Here is a 22248-nt window from a genome sequence, read left to right as displayed (position 1 = left end):
ACTGACAGCAAACCTCATTCAAATCAGCCTGCCTCTGTGGGCTCTCTCTGGTATCTCCTGGAGTCCCAGCCACACCCATGGGTGAGTCTCATGCTGCATCTCAAGGGCTCTGTTGAGAGTCGAGTGGCCTTTCCGAAATGGTTGCTGTGGTGGTGGCACTTTTCTGACCAGAGCACGTGGGATAGATCTGAGCTGGTGACCCTCGGGACTCTGAGGCGTGCCATTCACCGGGAGACGGTAAGGTAGCTCCAATGCAGAGAAGGGGTTGTGACAGTCAGCAGGGCCCTTCTGCATTTCTCAGTTCCTGTGCAGTCCCTCAGGCAACCTCTCAGCTGGTTAGCCACAAACAAAGGCTCCCTCCCCGCTCCCCCCCTTATTAGCTCTAAACCAAGAACACTATACACTGGGAAGCGCCAGCACCTGGGTTCTTGGCAAAAGAGACCCTAACTACCCACCTTGGACCATTCACACACGTGGCCTGACATTTACCCATCCCCCTAAAATACTCTGAAAAACCAAGATGCCCTTCACACATTTTTGACATTGTAGAAGTAACTTCCTTCGGAGCCTAACCAGCCCAAGGCAAAGCCTCAAGCTCGGAAGGCAGCTTCAGCCGTTCCTACAACTCATCTCTCCTTCCCTTGGTTAACACCAAACAGTTATAATACTCAGGTCAAAATATATAGGCACCATGTATACATATGTGCGTCACTGTTCTGCACGTTAACAAAGAAAACCAACCCCACTAGCCATTGCTCATCCTTTTCTCCCACTCCCCCGTTCTTCCGTGGTGTGTAGCCTACAGGAACGAGAGCCACAGAAGCCCATCTTACGTGGCCCCATCACACTCTCCGACAGTCAGTTTCAAGGCTCCTTGCTGGTGCAGCACCTTCAGGGCTTTGAACTCCAAAGGCATGGTGTGAGGGCTGGCCTGGGAGGTGTAGCCGTACTTCAGGCTGTCGTAGTAGTGGTACTTGACAGGGTTCTGGTTCTGATCCCGGGGAAAAGGCCAAAAGCCATAGAGAGAGATCCTATTGCAGAAGCGGGTGGCCAGGGTGTACATAAGCAGACCGGTGGTTGGTCGTTTGATATGCACTTTATTTGTGAGCCAGTACCTGCAAGGTGAGAGAAAAACAAACCCTGTTATTCGTGCTATAGCAAGGCTCACCATACGCAGCCTTCATGTCACACACTCTCCCCTTCCCCGTTCTGCCCGAACTACATCCAAGACCAATTCAGCAGTGAGAGGTGACTGATTGATGGACCAGTTCTGCTGCCCAAGAAATAACTACTGCCGAGTTGGCTTCATGACAGAGCAGCTTCATCTCTGTCTAGGAATTCATAACACGCTTGTCACTGCGGGGTCGGGGTGCTTTACCTCTCTACAAGCCCTTATAAAAAATCCCTACAGTAGTGTCCCTGAATATCTGAGCCCGTAATAATTTTCCTTCGGGCAGAGAAGGCCAGTGCTATAGACCAGAGGTCAGCAACCTTTCCAAGGTGGAGTGCCCAAATTGACCTTTTGACCTCTATGCACAGGCTGAGTGCCGGTGATGCTTTTTGAAGTCACTAATAGCCCAACGTAGAACAGCTTCATTAATACATAAATAAAGCTGCAGAGCTTTACTGTATAGGTGGTGGTTGGTAGCATTAGCTAGTCTTTTGTTAATTCACAAGCGGCCTGGTTTGAGCAAGCTCCTTGCTGCATGGGGGAGGAAGGGCAGGGCTGAGCTCCCGCCTTGCATGCTGATGAAAATCAGCTCACATGCCACTCTTAGCACCCATGCTGGGGTTTGCTGACCCCTGCTATAGACAAATCAGGTGCACTCTGGCAACTTCTCCAGACGCACACTCACACAGAGACTACGCGGCCAGCGCATTGTTACTACTGATGTATGATGCCTCAGTTCTTCTAGTAACTGTAATGGCATCATAAACATATTTACTTTGAATAAGGGATTGCCGTGCTGAAAAGCTGGAGAAACACAGAACTGTAGCCTATTTAAGCCAATGATCAGCTCTATGATCCCTTAGCAGACCATACTACAGCATTTGGGAGTAGGGCAGGAGCGTGCACCAGGGTTGCAGCAGTGATTTGGTGCCAGCACCATTGAATACTATATTATTTTTCAAGAAGGATAACAGATAAGGCAGACGGAGGTTGCATCCTGTTGCAATAGGACAAGATAAAACAGAAGCTCTGTTGAAAGTGATAATGTTTTGGGCTGAGACTAGAAAATAGAGCAATATTATTGTATTGCCACAAAGGATGTTACCAGCTCCTGGAGTCTGACAGCACGCAGCACCTCCCTGCCTTGCTGAGCAGTGAGCAATGAATGACATCATAAGGTTGCTGGGGAGGGTGGAAAAACTCACCCAGGTGCATCCTTTCCCTACCAACCCACATTTGATATTGGCCATGTTCTCCAGCTGACAGCCCTGGCAGCAGACTGAACTGCTTGTAGTGCCCGCAGCTGCCGCACCTGTGATCATGCCTGCACTTCCCCAGAGTCGGGCGTAAGCCTGTTCAAACACTGCCATGAGGTACGTTCACTTTAGATGCCCATGGATTATGTGTAATTGGGATTTCAAAGAGTCTGGCTCCACGCAAGTCCCTCTGCAGGGTTGACAGGACTGAAGACGCAGAGCAGGGTTGGGTGTCTCTGGGCAACATTTCTGAGCAGTCGCTCAGCACTCTGAACCTTGATTTTTGTTCTCTCAGGGTCCCGCCTGCTCCACAGTGTGTAAAGTTCCTCTCATCTGGTCCCTGTGCAGTATCAGAGCCTCAGTTAGCTTTGCCAAGGATCCAGGAGCACTCAGCTGCCCAGGCACCAATGCTATTTGTTTGCCTTCGCCCAGATGGGAAAGAAATGGTGGTCCCTGAGTGTGCTAGTGAGCAGAATCTTTAAATGGAGCTAATTTGGAGTAGAACCTTAAGGGCATCCTGGGAACACAGTCCTGCTCTTCCGGAGCTTAGCGATGCTCCACCTGCTATCAGCTGCATGCAGCCCCCAGCTACAGCAAAGCACTCCACATGCTCTTTCCGGAGGGACTGCCTCAGGGAGATGGTGCTTCTTGGACTGGCTCACTGCCTCACCAGTAGCATTTGGTGCTGACAGTGAAAGAAACAAGGCGATGGGCATTGTGCGCCTGCCTCTAACTATCCCTGCCCAGAGGCGCTGTCCTGCCAGCTGCTCGAGCTGTCTGGCCACAGAGGCTGTAGTAAGAAGAGAAACTTTGCTATTGTGGAGAAGCACAGACCTAACCAACAGGTGGCCGCGAAACAGCTGTGCCAGTGTATTTTATACTGCAACCCAAGGGCAGCCATTAAACCAATATGTGGGCTATTATGACAGCCACTTAATAACGAGAAGCAGAGGAAAGTTATTCAGCGGGAAAGCTGCTGTAATCCAGCTGCCTTGGGGATATCTGTAAAGCCAAATTCAGCTGTTTTCACTGTTGGAGTTATGCCAGGGATGATTTATGCCATAAAGCTTCACAGCCTCAGAATCCTCACGTCTGCTGGTCTAGCACTGGCATCTGATAGATCCTGATAACTTGCCACACCTTGCGCCATTATATGGCCCCATGAAGAGAATATTGGCTTACAGGTTCTAGGAAACCTGTTACGGACCACGACTTTGTTCAAATTCCCCTGCTAAGGGTGGGAGGCCTGAAATGTTACCTGATGACCCATCCCAGGCAGAGCAGAGCTTTGGAGGATATGTTGGTGCTGCAGAGAGGCAGCGCCATCCCATCCATAGGACAAGGCAGGGAGGCCGCCACAGGCTCCACGCTTTTGGGGGCCCCACAGTGGCTGCCCCAGCTGACCCCTGGATGGGAGGGGGGAGGTTACTTGGGGCCAGGCCTGGGAATTGCCCATGTGGTAAGTGGGGCAGGAGAAGCAACCCTTTACTGCTGCTACTGTTGCAACATGCACCGCCCCAGCTTGAAGTAACCAACCCTGATGCTGGAGAAGGGAGTAAGAGGCCGGGTCAGGCACAGAGCAGAGAAGCAGTGGGGCCTGAGGCACTGGGGTAGAGGAGTTGTCCCAGGTCCTGCACCTGGGGCACTGGTGGGGAGTTGCCCCAGGCCCTGCCCCCACCTCCCCTCAGGACAGCCCTGCAGAGAAGTCACTGCAATACATGGAAATGTGGCCAAGCTTGCTTTGGTCTAGGGAGCTTGGATGACAAGAGCAGTGAAGCCATGGCAGCGTGGTCTGCCTTTGCCCACTCAGGAGCTTGGCTGTGTCCCCCACTGGATAGTAAGAGTTGCTGTGCCTTCACTGCTGCCGTCATCCGAGCTAGCTAGACCCAAGCTTGCTCACATCTAGCCACCCGTGCAGAAGTCACACTTCCAATTGACGTGAAGACTTGATTGGGCTCAACTGCAAAACAAACCCCACAGCAGCATGTCCAGGACAACTGACTCCAGCCTCTGAAGCTCATGTTATTGGGCTCAAGTTAGCAGGCTAGATGTTCCCACTGAAGTTAGAACCTGGGGTCTGAGCCTTCCCCCTTGCTGGGTTTCGGAGCCTGGGCATCAGCTTGAGCAGGGCCATTGACAACTGTTTTAGCCCTGTTGCTTGATCCCCACAAGCCAGAGCCGGTGGACCCAGATTCTCTGTTTGAATTGTGGATGGACCCTAAGAGTTTTAGTAATCTGGACCTTGGGGCTGCAGGACACAGCAGCAGGAGAACAGGAGATCCCTCACCTGTCAGCTGCATTTCCTGGAGCGGGAGCTCAGACAACTCTTCAGCCAAGGGGCAAACTGCTATTTGTAGAGCCCCTGCCCTGAGGGGAGAAGGTCTGAGGTGTGTGGTGTCTAGTTTGCCCTTTGGGGTACCATGGAAGTGATGCTTTTGAGTTGGCTGGAGAGCCAAACTGCCTAAGTGCAAAGAGCATGAGGAATCAGACGTACTGGAGCAGGTAAAAAGCATGGCTGCAGCTGGATACCAGACAGATATGGCCACACCCTTGCAGTCCCTCCTTGCACCCATGTCCGACGTCTGAGCAATGCCTGATGTTTCATGTCATCTAAAAGAATATGTTAATGGTAGAAAAATAAGAACAAATAAGAAATAAATCAGTGCCAGCAAGAGGAGCAACCCTACAAAAGCCAACTTGTGCACGCAGTCAGATATTCACAACTAAGCTACAATAGAATCCCCCGCATCCCCCTCCCCCCGGTACTCCCGGTTTGCAGATGCTCCGTTCTGACACTGAACCCTGAGCTCCAACCTGCCTCACAGCTTCACCAGAACCAGCTCATTCCGTCATTTTTTCTGCACCACTTTACAAGCAGCAGTGGCGCCCATCCTCCGAAATATTTCTGGGCAGCACTAGGGCAAAGTACGTTTCCTTCTCAGTGTCCACGGATCTGCCGGTGTCAGGAGGCAAAGGTGCCTCCTGCCTCAGTGCTGAAGGGATGGGATTTGGTGGGAGGGAGGGAAGCTCTCAACACTGGGGTCAAGGAGAAGATCGGATGTGCTGAAAGGAAGGAATGCCAGGGTTGTTGCTGGCTGAACTGTGGCGGATGCATCTGGTCCTCGCTTTGAAGGAACCGAGAGCTCCCCAGGTGCTGTTTGCAAAGGACACAGAGGTGCTGTTTAATGAGCAGCTTGTAATGGCAGCCGCATGAGTTATGCAGGAACAAATCACTTTCTTATCTCTTCTGTCGCTCTGGTCAATTTAGACAGCATCCACATTGCTATGCATGTGCTGTTCCCAATTCGGAGAACAGCTGGGGACTGAAACAAACACTAATTAATTCTGCAAACTCAAATGAGGTTGTCTGGGTGCACATGGGATACTGTGTCAATAGCACACCTTTAATAGACGAGGTCCAGGATTTTAATTAGGAGGTGAGGTAATCTCAAGGAAGGCAGTAATTATTTTTCAAATTGGCTACTCCAATCACCGTAACTATTAAATGTAATGTTTTATAGAAGTAGACAGCAATTAAAGGAGACAGCTAAGAGCAAAGTCTGCAGCGTGAGACCTCCCTTCCTGGAGCTATTCTGGCAGCCTGCATGTTCTTCAGAAGGCAGCAGTATGGCATTTATGTAAATAAATCTTCAGAGGCTGAAGCAGCCACATAGAGATGGGCTGAGGTCAGGTAGACCTGGATGAGTAATAGAAACTGTAATGCCACCAGGCAAAAGTTGCCTAAACAATTCTTGTACAGAATCCACAACAGTTACCAATGAAAAACTCAAATAGATCATCGTGTTCTCTATACGGACAGGCTGTGGCCCCCCTGTGGTGGACCTGTTTGCTATTAGACTAATACTTGATTATACAGGTTGCAGTTTGGAGTAGTCCAGCATTCTCTCTTGTCCAGCAACGTCCATAATCCAGCAGGACTTTAGCCGGATGACCACTTAGCATGGGTGTGGCCAAATTTCCCATGGGCCCGTAAACTCCGTTTCCAGCCACCAGTCCTGGCTCTCAGTGTTCTGTGCTGTTATTTAGCTGTAATTTACCCCAAAAGTCTTGTAAGAGCCCAGTCAGCCGTGAAAGTGCAATGCTGCTAGACAACACTGATCTCCCGTGGTCCAGCAAACGCTCTCATTCAGCGCTGGTCAGGTTCTGTGGGTGCTGGACTAGTTGGGTTCAACCTGTAGTCAAAAAGGCAATAGACTCAAGAAATAAAGTTCCAGCAGTTTTGTGTTATAGAATGATGCTGGCGGGGACCCATTGCTCCTGTATGGCAGAGCTAGAGGGCTTTCTTTCGCAGGTGATTTAAAATACAGCTCTTGAGCCCTGTGGTCACTGGACAGTCCCATGGCTCTGGTTTCCCCCCAAAAGTAGACCAAAAATAACTGCCTCAGTTAGAAGCTGGCCAGAACACTGGGCTGATACCAATTTCCAATAGAATCTCTAGCGGCTGCAGTATTCCTTTTCCTCTTCTCTTCTAAAATGTTGCCTAGCAGTATGGTGTGCTGCTCAAGTGGGTATGTTCCACTCCAGAGGTGGTTGTATCCCAGCGCCGGAGGATGTGAGCTCTATGCAGTACATCTATAGTGTAAAACAAGTCCCATGAGCCTCCAGGATGAAAAACACTCTCTCATTCATTGTCATTCGTCAAACCGTGGCCGTCACTGAGAATGACCCCGCACATGAGTAGGAGTCACAAATCTCCCTGGTGCTCATCTTTACTCATGATCTCTCTGCATAAAGTCGGTCTGCAGTCTGTATGGAAAAGTCCAGTGCAATAAAACCTCCATACAGCCAGGTGCCATTGCAGGAGGGCCAGCTGTCAGTTTTAATAACAGAGGGAGATGATTTGCAGTTAAACGTTACTTCTGATCCCCATGCTGATGTGTCCTACAAAAGGTCTGGCCTGGTTGCACATAGCATTTGAGCTGAACAGAAAAATCCTTTGATAGGAGAAGGCCATTGGAGCAAATATAAGGGACTCAGGTCAGCCAAGAAATCAGATTATAGGAGCTGCAGCAGCTGTTTTTCAGTGATAAGTCTCACAGTTGAGAAATAAATAAACAAACCAATATAACTCTAAGCCTCTTTAAACCAGCGGATTCATAACAGGGAGACAAAAAAGCAAAGACGTTCCTCTGGAGAAGTAGCGTCCTGGCTGGCAAAAGCCTGTTACTGTCTGCCTCATCTACTCTGGGCTGATCAAAGGATCAATTTCTGCTCGCAGTTACAGTAAAGTGGGCCGACAGCCAACAGCCACCATGGTCCCAGAGCAAGGTACGGGGTGAAGCAGCTCTGCGCCCAGGGAAGGGGCAGCCCTTAGGTGGAAGGGGCAGGGCCAAGGGCAGTTAACCCTTAGCACCCCCAGATTGCAGCAAACTGCCCCTCCCCCCAGCCCTCAGAGCTACACAGAGCAGCACATCAGCAGCAGTCCAAAGGGGCCTAGGGCACTGGGGCCGTGGCTCCAGAACCTTCAGGTCCCTTTGAATCTCCAGGATCCAGTGCAAGAGCCCCCACCTCCCCTTGCTCTCCTATCAGTGGCACTGTAGTAGCATAAAACTGGAGCAAATCTACTGCAGTTGGTCCGGTTTGATGCTGGTGTAGCTGAGAACTGAATCTGACCCATTATCTATTCAGTGCCTAGCACATTGTAGCTGCTATAGAAATAACGATACATAGACTGACTGTACCGAAAATATAGGAGTGATTGTCCATCCACCAGGCTTGCATCTGTAGACTTTGTCTATTAATCTAGGTCCTTAATCTCCCTTAACCATGTAATAACTGTGCACCAGATAGAACAAACAAACTTGCATTAGTTACTGTAGAAATAGGACTCGGTCATCTTAATGCCACTTTCACTTTGGCAGGAAGTTGGATTCCAAAGCTGGATCAGGATCTGAATTTTACAGTTGGACCCTAATTGAGTAACAAGTCAGATCACTCCTCCCTCCATGGACCTCCCGTACCCAAAGACACACCACGCTATTCAGTATGGTCATAAATGATCTGGAGAAAGGGGTAAACAGTGAGGTGGCCAAATATGCAACTACAGATACAAAACTGCTCCAGATAGCTAAGTCCAAGCAGACTGTGAAGAACTTCAAAAGGATCTCTGAAAACTAGGTGAATGAGCAACAAAATGGCAGATGATATTCAATGCTGATAAATGAATGCAAAGTAATGTAGATTGGCAAACACAGAATGATTGGGATGAAATTAGTTACAACCACTCCGGAGAGAGATCTTGGAGTCATTATGGATAGTTCTCTGAAAACATGCACTCCATGTGCAGTGGCAGCTGGAGAAAGGCAAACGGAGTGTTGGGAATCATTAACAAAGGGATGGAGAATAAGACAGAGAATATTCCATGGCTCTCCATAAATCCATGGTGCGCCCGTATCTTGAATGCAGTGTGCAGATGTGGTTGCCTCATCATAGAAACAACATGGTGGCATTGGAAAGGGCTCAGAAAGGGGCAACAAAATGACTAGAGGAATGGCATGATGGCCGTATGAAGAGACATTAATAAGACTGGAACTGGTCAGCTTGGAAAAGAGACGACTAAGGGGGGATATGACAGAGATCTATAAATACTGGGTTAGGTAGACCTTTGGTCGCACCCGGTATGGCTGATCCTACGCTTTTATGTTCTTATATTCATGCTGTGCAATTTGAAATCCACATCTGCACCCACAGTGTGTGGTTTAGGCCCAGCTCAGTCTGAGATATAAAATCAAGTTGAGGGCACAGAAGCCTTCACACATCAGAGTAAACAACTCAGCATCTCCTACATGCAGAAGCTATGTGCCACTCAGCCACTCTCTCGTGATTCACAATTCAGATCCTTCCGTAAGACTCGCTCTTTGTGATCTACCTGCTCCTTTGACACTCACCTCACTCCTTCAGAGTGACAGTTTCACAAGTGAGAGAGGAGAGAGAGGGCAAGGACCTTGCCAAAGGGCCATATGTCTGCCTGCCTTGCCCTCTTCACCACGGCATGCGTGGCATGTCCCTCTGGGCGCACCCCCTCCTAATGCCTTCCTTTGCCTCTCCCCTCCCTCCCTGGCTGTTCCTTTCTGCATAGCTTGGCTCTTCCTTCACTGTGTAAACTGGGACCTCACATGTACAGGCATCAAAGTAATCCTGTAATCCTGGGCCTCGGGGCAGCACAATCTGTGGGTCCCCTGTTCCCTCCCATGGACAAAGCCACATGCCACCCCCAAGCCCAGGGGAACCCTGAGCACCACGCCTCAATCAGAAGATCCCCTGGTCAGTTAATTATCCCATCTCCCACTGGCCAGGAGGTACCTGCCCACCTTCCTTCCCCTCTCTGCCACCCGCATCAACCCTGCCCAGCTCTGCCCCCCATGGGTCCTGTGCCCTGCTCAGACCCCCCACCCTCTCTGGCTGCTGGGTACCCATTGCGCAGCTCTGCCCCCAGCAGCACTCTGCCAGCTCAGCTTCTTCCTCTCTCTGCTTCCCCCGTCTACCTTTGTCCCCCATGGTCCTGCGCCCCACCACTCTGCTCCTTTCTCCCAGCCGTCCCTGCCTACTTCGGCCCCACTCCACCACTCTTTTCCCTTCCCAGCCAGGGTCCTCCTCCCTGCTCAGCCCTTGCAGCCCACAGTCGTGTGCCCCGCTGTGCCCCAGAGCTCAGCTCCCAGGCTGCCCCTCTTCCAGTCCCAGCCCGCATCTCCTCTCCTTGGTCACTCACATGGTCACAACCTCCAGCCCTCCTACCACTCTGCAGATCCCAGCCCTGAGGGTCCCTCAGTCCTGCCATGCTATTTAAAAGGGCCTGGGACCCTGGCAGGGCTACAGCAGCAGCCCTTATGCAGTTGCCCCCTTTGCCCCTCTAGCAGCAGGCCTGGGTCCAGGCAACAGGTGGGACTGTACAAACTCTGGGCCCCACTTGTATCCCACTTTAAATCTGATTTTGAGGATGTCAGTGGTACACAGAGTTTGTGTGGGGCCCACCGCTGCATGGGGATAAGTGACACCTGTTATTGTTACTGGTATTTGTGTTGCAGTTGCGCTGAGCAGGCCCCCTTCGTGCTAGGCCTGTACAAACACAGCACACGGAATCACTCCCTGCCCCAACGAGCTCACATGACTTGTATTTAATCCTCTGATGCTGAAACAAAAATGGGGCCCTGTCCAGTAGGTTTGGGCTGACATTGGTTTGCTTATTTTTTTTAAGAGAGGGTGTTAACAAAAAGCCCATCGAACTAGAAATGGAGGCTGTGGCGAAAGGTACAGGGACAATGCCAGAACAGGCACTGAAAAGCAGATTGAAATGTGTCCAGGCCTTTGATACAAAAAGTGACGCTCGAACCTCCACAAACACAGCCAGTTAAATTCCACCACTCTGTTCTTTACTCCTGCCTCATGCAAATGCTCGTCTCTGACACAAGCCACTTGGTAATAGATTAGAGGGCTGGTAGGAAGCACTCACAGCTGCCTTGTAAGGCAGCTTACTTGTTTGCCAGCCTGGGAGAGAACCTCTCAGCTCCACACACCGCTTGCTAGTTTGTTCAGGGGACATTTTAAAGAATCACTTCGAAATAGTGGTGCGTTCCAGGAACCTAGGGCAACAGGGCTGCCCCAGAGTGCTGGCCACAGGAGTGATAAGCCCCATGTTTCTAGGTTGGGCTAGGCAGTAATTCTATTTCAGACCTGCAGGTCTGCCCCTCTGATGCCCCATATCCCTCACCTCAAGGTGTTTATCTCCTTTGGCCTCCTGCCTCAGAACCCCATGCAAACCATAGGGATGCACGGCTTGGCACATCCAACTGCATAAAGATGACCTCTCCTTTGTCTGCTCTGCAAATCATCCAGAATTGCAGATGCCCTGCTCCACAACGCAGCCCCAGGATGCGCATTCCTAGCCAGAGAAGGGCATGTTTTGGCTCACTTCGGTGAGGGTAAGAATAATAAGCATTTTACTTTTACCTTTTACCAGTGCCTTTCCTTCCAAAAGATCCCAAAGGGCTTTCTGAACTCTTGGAGAGATCCCGTTCCAGCCATCACAGAAATGCAGCCACCTCTGGGTGGCAGAGAGAAGCTGTTTAGCTGGGCAATGGAGAGGTAGTGAGGAACTGCCTATGATGTAATCTGATGGAACTGGAGCAAGAACTGAGCTTGGCAGAATTGATTTACTGTCGCTGGAATGTGGTAAGATGCTTCGTTCTCTCTCCAAAGAGTGCTATGGAAGCCTTAGTAACCATGAGTCAGAGCTGCCTGGCTAGCAGACAATCAACACCTCCTTTTCTTTCTCTGTCTTGGGCCAGGTTCTCCCTTCCCCCTTCCATCTAACCTATGCGATTTGCATAGCTGAAGTCAACATACTTACTGCAGTGTCTTCCATACAGTAAGGTTGGTGGAAGATGCTCTCCCATTGACTCTGGCTACTCTTCTTCTCCTGGAGGAGTACCGGGGTCGATAGGAGAGGGCTTGGAGGCTGATTTATCATGTCTAGTAGACGCAATGAATCAACTGCTGGTGGATCCATTGCTGCAGTGTCAATCCACCGTCCAGCATAGGCATTACCTAGGCGACTTTCAGCTCAAGCTGACTCGAACTGAGCTTACAAGTCCAAAGATGTTTTACCCTAACAGCCAGTTCTGAACATCCCCCACGAATGGTCATTAAATTCCTAATATCACGTGCAGACCTGGCCCTGCGCAGGCATTGGTAGCAGCTGTAGAAGGGTTAATAATGAGCTGTGCCTCAGCCATGCTCCTGGGGCAGTGCAGCTGCCTTAGCAGCTTGTTTCTGGTCTGGCCTCAGCACAGTGATTGTGGTCACACTGGAAATTTGCCCGTCAGGTACTTTCCACACCAGCTAAGCCTCCGAAGTGCCCTTACCCAGTCTGGTGCCCCTGAGGGTGACATGGAGTCAGGACTGCAATGAGGCAGCATTCTGCAGCCTGGGCCTCCCACTGCTGGGCTGCTAGATAGGAGAGCCAGGAGAGATAGGGCAGATCAGTCTGTTGCCTTCCCTGGTGACAGGACTGATCCTCTTGGTGAGGTCAAGCTGACTCCGTGGCTGTAATTTGATTAGGTCTCTTCAGTACCAGCTTCCAGCTGCGCTGGTCACTGCTGTGTTCATTTTGGACGTGACGTGTCTCAGGAAGAACCAGTGACTCTGCCTTGTTCTGCTCACTTTGCTGGCCCCTGATGCCTTTAGCTAGCCCAAGGGCCTCTGCTGTAGCTCTGACCAGTGCTTCCACCTGAGCCTGGCTGACACTGGCAAGGGGAAAGCAGGTGTCTGGTGTTTCGTGGAAGCCCAGAGCCTCACTGAATGGGAGGCCAACGTGGTACTTAGGACCTGCCACCTATGCCTGGTAATGTATCCCCAGCTTCCCTTTGTAAGGCTCCTGTGCACCACTGCCATGGCCATCCTGGGCACCCATCCTAGCACTGGGCACTGCACCAGTGCCATGGTCTTACTGGGCACTCACTTTGCAGTAGGCACTGCACCAGTGCCGTAGTCATACTGGGCACCCATCCTAGCACTGGGCACTGCACCTGCCTCCTGGCTTGACTGGTGCTGGTGGGCTGGGCACACATGCCCACATCAAGCATTGTCAGAAGTCATGAGTGAAAGGCTTCCCTTACTAGTGCCCTAGCATGGTTAACCCTTGGCAATGGGTCCCATCAGACTCTTTACACTGTCATGTCCTATGGCTGGAATGGTCCCCAAGATCCGCTGGCAGGGAACTCGACCCCCAGGTCAAGGAAACGTGGACAGGAAGAGGCCCTGAGAACATGTTCCCAGTTGGACTGAGAGACACAACCGGAGCTGCCTGTAGCACTTCTGACCCCGGCACTTCCAAGGCCCCACGGTTCTGTCCAGCCACGCTTTTAGCTTCTCCACTTCCGTGTTCACTCAGGATCACCAGCTCCTGTTTGCTAGTGGTTGCCTGTGCAGGCTGAATGTGGCTCCTCTCTCAAGCCTTACACCTGATTTATTTCGGGAAATCTCACAGCAAACCCTGACAGGCTCCGGGCAGCTCATGCTCTGGACTGGAGGCCTCCAGCTTGGCTTGTTGCATTGCTGCTTTGCCAGGGCTGCAAGGAGCCATTCTGCAGGGCCTGGCCAACCAGCAAAGGTGAGATCCATTACAAGAATGGCCTGGGGAGCCTCTCTGCCATACTCTCCTCCCAGCAGGACGTGCGGCAAGGCCCTTGCCAGGATCTCATGCAGCTCCTCCCGTGGAGAGTCTCTGGCATGAAGAAGTGCTGCAATCAGAGGATTATCAGCATGTTGATTTAAGGGGCTTATTACAGGAGCTTAATTTCATTTTGGCAGAAGAAAGTGAGTCAATTACAGCAGGAAATAGCTCCAGGTTTGGGTTATATATTTTTCCTCTTGTGTCACGTTCGATCTTTCATCCCATTCTCCTGACAGTGACTCTCCTTCCTGAGAGTCCCTTGACCCTAAGGAAACCACCATCCTGCCAAGGGAAAGCAGGGGTTCATTTTGGTGGTTCGTTCAGATAGCCAGAGCCCTCTCTCCCTCTTCGTGGGCCAAGGGGCCCCACAGAGGCTGCTGTCTGCTCAGGTGGCTGTGTTCTGAATCGCAAACCTGTGCAACAGGGCGGGTGGTCAGTAGCCCTTTGTGCATGTTCCTGCTGAGAACCAGTTCCCTGCTCCCTTCACATATAGGGTGCTGGTTGTTCTGCACCCCCTGCCCCGCTGGCTTGGATAAGGCTCTTCTCTGTGCAGCTCAGTGGCTCCAGTGACAAAGCAGGTGACATCTCTTCTACTCTATTCCCGCCATCCATCATTAATCTAATCTCCTGACCCAGCCTTCAGCACCAGAGCACTAATGCACCTTGTACAAATGACACTACTGACCGCTTTAGATCACCTCCATTTTAAGCTCTCTCCTTGTCAGAGCAGTAGGACCACCGCCAAATCCACACACCAGTGCTGAATTTCATAGCTGTGCCCATGTCCGACTACCCCAGCCCAGCCTGCAGGACAATTACTAAGTCCTTAGCCTTGCCACAACCTGAGGAGGAAGTATCAGCATGCTGTGTTGCAATGGGAGGTTAGGCCAGCTCTCTCCTGGTTCTGTAAAGAAGTTCTTGTTCATCCCCTGGGAATCTGTGCTTGCAGGAGACTTCAGTAGTGCCCTGCAGATCTTTTGCTTCAGGTTTGGGTCTGATGATATTAAAACAGGGAGCAGAAGAGTTTCATTGCACCCTCAATGACTGTTAGGCCTGTAGTGTTTCAAGGGGCAGAGAAATGTAATAGGCAGAGACAGAAATAAAAGGGAGATGGAATCTGTATTGTTACACTGGAGAGAAGAAGCAGATTTACAGCCGGTGAGTCTTTCTATTCAAAGGAAGCTAGACTAGAAGTTCTCCTCACACTGCTTCCCCTAGATTTAACCCCCTCAGGTGCAAAAGGAAGTCAACCCCACCTGGTCCTGAGCCTCTCGTTTGAAACTATCAATGAGGTTGCCACTGCTGTTGAAAGGGTTGCATGAAATGAATGCCTATCCAGCAGAAGTGGGCTGAAACCACCACAGGTATTTCAAACTGGCTTCTCTGGAACATGCATGAACAGATGCCTAAGGTACTCCCTTCGCATCAAATGGCAAGACTTGGTCAAAAATCAGGAGCTTTGGAAGAGAGCAGCACAAGAACCGCTTGATGTTCAACCAAGAGAAGAACGTGGGGCTGGCTAGGTCACACTCTTACAAAAACCATCATCCAGAAGAGCCCATCAAGCTCTCCAATGCAGCCCTCAAGGAAAATGCCGAAGAGGAAGACCTCGGACAACGTTGCGATCTGCTGAGATTGAAGGACGACAACTGGGGTCAGCTAGTTTTGTCCTGAGACAGAGTGAAGTGGAGACTTGTAAATGGCCTATACTCCACCCAGAGTACAAGGGGTTAAGTCAAGTAAGTCACTCTGGAACAGTCAGTAGACGTTAGCCACTTTCCTTCACTCCTGACCCAGGAATCAATGAAAGGTTTTGTAGCCCATTCCTAGCCTGCTGACCCAAGCAGCTCCATCAGGACCACACTTGTGACAGATACACAAGAATGGGAAGGAAGAAAGATTAATCACTAGCTAAGTAGACTGCAGCACAAATTCCTCACAGAGAAACCACAAACGCACCAATCAAACGGCAGGCCTGAAAGTTACACTGGTTGAAATACAGGCCTGGAGGCAACAGGTTATTCACAGGCTGAGGGATCAGGGAGACGGATGTAAACTTTGCTGTCTCACCAAATTCCAGAGTTATAGACAAATACTGCCTGCAGTGGGACCAGAGCTGGGAGTCTCAGCTTGCACAAGACCTAATGCAGGGGTTCTCCAGCTCTGGTCCATGTACCATCTGTTGCATGCTGAGCCCTTCCTGGTGATCTGCAGAATGAAACACAGAGATTTGTGGTGGGTTTGGCTCAGGCCAGTTCGGCACACAGAATCACACTCTCATGTGAATGGTTCATGAGGTGCCAGTGACAAACACATCAGGGACACTCTGGGCCTGCAGCACACATGTCTGACAGCTGCAGAAAACTGGTACGAGATAAGACAAGCCCTGCACCCAGGCAGTTTTTCCTTTAATTTTTTCCATCCTTGTGTGGAATAAATTTTATCATGTGTGCCAAAGCATGTGTAGATGTGCATCACCATGTTGCCAGACATGGGCAGCTGTGGGTGCTCTGCTAATGAGCTGGGTAGTGTCTGAATTTCTCCTTAGCAGCCACCCCAGCGCTCAGCTTACAGGGAGACTGCCCACAGTCACTGAGAAGTGACTGCCTAGTCCCTAGTGCAGTGGCATGGGCCCATCAGAGAGCCAGGCAGGAATTCTCACCCTCGCACGGCATGCAGCAGGCGCAGCGAGGGGTAAGCGGTGCGGACGTCGATGTGGTGCCTGAGGATGAGCTCGTTCACCCACTCCACACGCTCCTTGCCCCCCTTGGCCATGAATGCTGGGATCCAGAGAATGCTGCCGTTGAGGCTATGGAGGCGCTGCAACAGCTTCTCTCGCCAGGTCTCGTTCACCAGGTCCTCGAAGGCACGCTGGATGACCGAAGGGTTCATAGTCACCAGGTCTGTCTTTGTCCCCACGTCCCAGGCATATTCCTGGACGGGGGCCAGATTACACCTGCAACATGGGAGAGAGCATGACAGAAAGTGCTCAGGGCGAGCGGACTGACAAGCCTTAGTGGGTGAATGCTGGAGCTGGGACAACATGTTGCGTTGCCAGTCCTGGTACAGGCAGCACCAGGGCAAGGATGCACCTTCCCAATGCAGCTGGGTGCTAGCCTGCCCAGGAGGGATCCCTTTTAGTGATGAGAGTGGAGTTCAGTCACCAGGACTCAGTCACTCTTTAACCTCCCTTTGTGGAGACCACCAGCAGAGGGACCGGTCAGCGCCTGAGGAGGGTGGTGATGACACAGCAGCATGGGACAGTGGCTGAGCTCAGTTCCACGGAGAGGGAATAGCTCACATTGAATCCTGCCTCTGTCACTGCCTGCCTGTGTGACCCTGGGAAAATCACTTAGATGGTATCCCCTGCCTGGTGATAGAGCTAGAACACCAGAGGGGTGTTATGAGGATTTGTTAATGTGTTATACAGAGCCAGGGAATATGAATGGGATGTGGGCACCTGCCTATTAGCTTTGTCTGTTCACTGATTAAAATGAAATGCCTTTCAGTCACTACAACCCCAGATCAATCTCACTGCAATCTCATCGCATATATCAGAGGAAAGTCCTTCTGCATCCTGTTACCAATTCCCAGGAATGTGATCTATCAAGGGCCTGCTAAGAATATAACCGGAGACCCCAGGGCATGTGGCTAGGACACTAGCCTCATTTCAGAGCACATGCTTCAGATCAAGGCTGTGGTTTTAATACAGAAAAAAGACTATGGACAGAAGTGTGTGTGGGCCATGGACAAATGTGGGGAAGAGTGTTGTGCATGTGTGTGCTTGTACGTGTGTGAATGTATATATTTGTGTGCACAGGCGTATGTATGCATGCATGTTTGCATCATTATGTGAATGGCTGCACCTGTGCTTATACAGGCATATATGTGCTTTCGAATGCATAGATGGGCTTACTGGTGTCTGCAAGGTTTGCATGCGTATCTCAGCACGGATGTTCATAAATCTCCCAAGGCATGAATTTCTGGTGCCTGTACTGCTGTGTAGCTGTACACCTGCATAGTTAAAAAACACAGGGGGAAAAATACCTGCTTACTGCTGTGACAAATTTGAGGTGAAGTGACTTTTCCAGAGCAGGGAAGCTCTCTTTGCAGTGGCAGTCTCGGCGGTCACAGCATCTGACTCTGAATGTCAAGTGGTGTGATGTGCAGAGCCCACTGTTACCTCTGATGTAGGGTTGGTCAGAATGGTCAGGCCCGTGGGCAAGGTGCGGCCCACGGGGCTAGCTCCGTGCTCCCAGAAGGGGCAGGGCCTCGGGCAGAAAGGGCAGGGCTGGAGGTTAGCCACCCCCCACCAGCCCTACAGCACTAGCTGGAGCTCCAGGGGTGATTTAAAGACCTCTGGGTTCTGGCCACCATTGCTGCTGTAGCAGTTTTGGCCAGGAGCTCCAAGTCCTTTTGTGTTGCCAGGCTCCAGGGTAGCTTCCCCTTTTTCTCCACCAGTGGGCAGGTCTGACCTCTGATTGGGGTCTGCAGATTGGGAGAGGGTGGAAGTTGCACAGTCCTGGAGCTTCAGCCCCTTTGAACTGCTCCACCACACTGTGCAACTGGGGGGCGGGTGTGGCGCTATGGTGTGGGTAGCGCTAAGGACTGACTGTCCTAGGCCCTACCCCTTCTGGGGGTGCAGAGCTGGGCCACCCTCCCTCCTGGCCCCCGAGCCTCTCAGTCCCACTGGATGTGTCCCACAGGAAGGGGAGACACACAGCTGGTAGCTAGCATGAGCAGAACACACCATGGGGAGGAGAGAAGACCTGGTCACCTAGCCTCAGGAAAGCCGCAGTGGCCGAGGGGCAGAGTGGCCCAACTCTGGCTCTTTCTTCCCTGATAGTGGACTCCGAGTCACTTATTTTTGTCACTTATTTTGTCCTTTTGACTGAGGGACAGGTGACTCTCCTGACTCATTATTACACCCCAGAGCATGTTGCTGACAGAATGGAGCATGTGAGCAGCTTCTCTAGGCTCTCAGGGATCTGAAAGGGTGCCAGGCTTCTGGCAATGTGTCAAAAAAACCCAGAGGACGTCATGCTGCCTATCACATGCCTTTCAGCAGTGTTTTTCAGCTGGAGGTCTCAAAGCCCATACTGACTGCTGATGGAATTGATTTTCCCAACTATCCCTATAGCAAGTCATTATCCCCATATTACCCAGGGGGAAACTGAGGCACAAGCCAATTAAATGAAAGCAGAAAGCCTACAAGGAATGGAAGCTGGCAAGAATCAGCAAGGAAAGCCACTGCTTGGAGGTCAGGCAGTGTGGGGATAAAGTGAGAAAGCTAAACAAAGCTGGACCACGCAAAGGGATTTAACACTGACAGTAAAAGGTTCTATTGCTCTATTAACAAGAAGAAAACAGGGAAAGAAGAGGGACCACTAGGCAGTGAGAATGGGGTGGAGATTAAAGATGATCTAAGCATGGCCCAACACCCAGACAAATACTTTGCTTCATTTTTCAATTAAGCTAATGATTAGCTTAGAGGTAATGGCAGGAAAAATAAAGGTGGTAGAAATATAGGGAGGTAGAAATGACAACATCCAGTGTGGAAGTCAAACTCAGCAGTTTCATGGGACTAAATCGGGGCCCAGATAATTTCCATCCTATACTATTAAAGGAACTGGCACATGAAGTTGCAAGCTTCATAGCTAGATTTATATATGAATCTGTAAACTCAGTGGATGTACCCTATGACTGGAGAATATCGTTCCTATTTTTAAGAAAGGGGGAAAAGTGATCCAGAAAACTACAGTCCTGTTAATTTGCCCTCAGTTTTATGAAAGTCTTGGAACAAATTTTGAAAGAGAAGGTAGTTAAGGATGCAGTGGTGAACGGTAAAATAGAACTTGGTTTTACAAAAGTTAATTCATGCCAGACCAACCTGATCTTCTTTGAGAAGATAACTGATTTTTTTAGGCAAAGGAAATGCAGTAGATCCAGTCTACCTGGATCTCAGTAAGGCATTTGATACAATTCCATATGGGAAATAATTAGTTAAATTGGAGAAGGTGGGGATTAATACAGGAATTGAAAGCTGGATAAGGAACTGGTTAAAGGGATGTAACTACACTAAGTGAAATGCACTTAAAGGTGTACTGTCAGGCTGAAGGGAGATTATTAGTGGAGTTTCTTGGGGATTGGTCTCAGGACCACTCTTATTTCACATTTTTATAACTTACCTTGGCACAAAAAGTGAACATGTGCCGATAACATTAGCAGAGTACACAAAGTTGGGAGGTTCTGCCAACCCAGAGAAGGACCAGAACATCATACAAAAATTATGGATGACCTTGTCAACTGGAGTAATAGAAATGGATTGAAATTAAATAATGCAAAGTGCAACGTCATACATTTAGGGATTAACAATAAGAATTTTTGCTGCAACCTGGGGCCTTATCAGTTGGGAGCAACATAGGAAGAGAAAGAGCTGGGTATATTGATTGGTCACAGGAGGACGATGAGTTAGCAATATGACAAGGCCGTGAAAAAAGCTAATGCAGTCCTAAGACATGTAACCCACACACCTAGTGTGGCTAACTGTCCCATATAGTGGTACCTAAACCACTTCACACAGAAAGAATGTGTCATCCCCAGCCTAAGCTGAGAGCCAGCTGACCTTGAGCTCAAGCTGTAGAGGTGCCTGCATTAAGCTCTCGGGGGCTAGGTTTGAGCCTGCCTGCGGGCCACTACAGATGGATCAGGTGAGGTATTTCCAACAGAGACAGGGCAGTGTTAGCACAGTTGTAGAAAACGCTGGTGAGACCTCATCTGGAACATTGTGTGCAGATCTGGTCTGCCTTGTGTAAGAAAGATGAATTCAAAGGGGATCAGGCGCAGAGAAAGGCTGCTAGGATGACGTGAGGAATGGAAAGTCTATCTCATAAGAGGAAACTCAAAAAGCATGGCTTACTTAGCCTAACCAAAAGATGTCTGAGGGGATGTAGGATCATTCTCCATAAATATATCAGAGGAATAAATATAAGGGATGGAGAGGAGTTATTTAAGTTAAGCACCAATGTGGACCCAAGAACAAATGGACATAAACTGATCATCCAGAAGTTTAGGCTCGAAATTAGTCAATGGTGTCTAACCATCAGATGAGTCAAGTTCTGGAACAGTCTTCCAAGGCAAGCAGTGGAGGCCAAGATCCTAATGTGCTTCAAGCCTGAGCTTGGTAAGTTGGTGGAGGGGGTGGTGTGATGAGATGGCATGTGTCCCATCAGTAACTGTGTGAAAGCGATTACGTTCATGTTCATAAATGGCTATCAGCCAGGGTGGGTAGGAATGGTGCCCCTAGCCTCCGTTTGTCAGAGCCTGGAAATGGATGCCAGGAGACGGATCACTCAATGATTACCTATTCTGTTCACGCCCTCTGGAGCACCTGGCATCGGCCACGGTGGGAAGACAGGATACTGGGCTAGATGGACATTTGGTCTGACCCAGTACAGCCATTCTTATGTTCTTATCTTCTTATGACTGCCAGTGGCAAAAATCTGTGCCCATGGCAGTCTTTGTTTCCTAGGGTGGCTTTTTCAAGTTGCTGAGCAAACCACCTGGGGAACATTCCCCAAAGATCAGAGAGAGGCCCTGGGTACCACTCAGACACTGAGGACACGTGGGTTGGGTGTGTTCATTCAGGGGGCAGCAGTGGTATTATCTTCAAACCCATGTTACTCACTGGACTGCCTATACAGGCCGCTGATAGATTGGGCTGTCTCCATAATAGGTTTGCCAGAAAGCAAATGTCTGCACAGACATAAAGCACCAACAGACATGCAGAGCTCCTCAGCTAGCAGATCTGCAATGGGCTTGAGGGACAAAGGGGCAGGCACTTGCCTTCCCTCTGTTTGCTATTCCAAGTATTAATTTGACAACTTTGTGAGTGTGTGTATGTGTGAGTGTGTGAGAGACAGCTGGGGAACATGTTTGGCTTGTGTAGGGATTCTGTGTGTTTCTTTAGGGGTAGAGAAGGTGGTAGGCCTGTGTGTGCATGGGTGCCTGTGCATGCGTGAGTGCATTTATGTGTGGAGTGGGGTGGCAGGGATGCATACGAGGGCTGGGTTGTCTGTGGCATGGGTGTAGGTCACCGTGGAGAAGGTAGAGAGTTTTTGCATAGGAAAGGTGTACGTGTCTGTAAGTGTGCGTGGGACAGGGTTTGTTTGCATCTGGAGATTTTGACTCGGGGGGCAGCCATGAGTTTTGGTGCATTTCTCTGCCAAGCTGTGGGGATGGAGGGTGTTGTGGGGGAGAGTGGTATTCGTGAGGTGTGTGTGTTGGTAGGGCACAGCGTGTGTTAGGGTGTAAGCAGCAGGTGTGGGAGAAGGATGTGTGTATCTGGGGGGATGGGGGAGGGGGCTGGCGGAGGTGTTCATGACAGGAGAAGTGTTTGTGTGGATGGGGTCCGTGTGGTTGTGGAGTGAGTCAGGTTGCGGAGGGCAGGCTTGTGCAAGGCCTCTCTCAGAGGGGCTCTGGGTACACCACAGTGCTGGCTCTTTTGCCAGCTGTTTCCATCTCTTTGTGCTCAAAGTAAACGCTCCTCTTTGGGCTTCCTTGTTAAGAATCCATCTCCCGGCTCACAAGGGCTGCTGGCCCTACATCACACACACACGGGGGCGGGGGAG

The 22248-nt window shown here is 50.3% G+C and overlaps 1 protein-coding gene across 3 annotated transcripts in view; it reads right to left on the bottom strand.

Annotated features, from left to right (window-relative positions):
* Positions 1–760: 760 nt before the first annotated feature.
* ST8SIA2 (ST8 alpha-N-acetyl-neuraminide alpha-2,8-sialyltransferase 2) overlaps positions 761–22248 on the bottom strand; it is a 46624-nt gene continuing 25136 nt past the window's right edge. For all 3 annotated transcript variants that reach the window (XM_075006863.1, XM_075006864.1, XM_075006865.1), the window contains 2 exons: positions 16281–16574; positions 761–1115 (listed from right to left, as the gene is read on the bottom strand). In XM_075006863.1, coding sequence (XP_074862964.1) covers positions 830–1115; positions 16281–16574 — 580 coding nt within the window. In that variant the 3' untranslated portion in view covers positions 761–829. The remainder of the gene's footprint in view (positions 1116–16280; positions 16575–22248) is intronic.

Source organism: Carettochelys insculpta, chromosome 12, assembly GCF_033958435.1.
Source record: "Carettochelys insculpta isolate YL-2023 chromosome 12, ASM3395843v1, whole genome shotgun sequence".
In the NCBI taxonomy this organism is placed as follows: Eukaryota; Metazoa; Chordata; order Testudines; family Carettochelyidae; genus Carettochelys; species Carettochelys insculpta.
The sequence above is the reverse complement of the archived record's forward strand: the minus strand, read 5'-3'. Positions and strand labels throughout refer to the sequence as shown.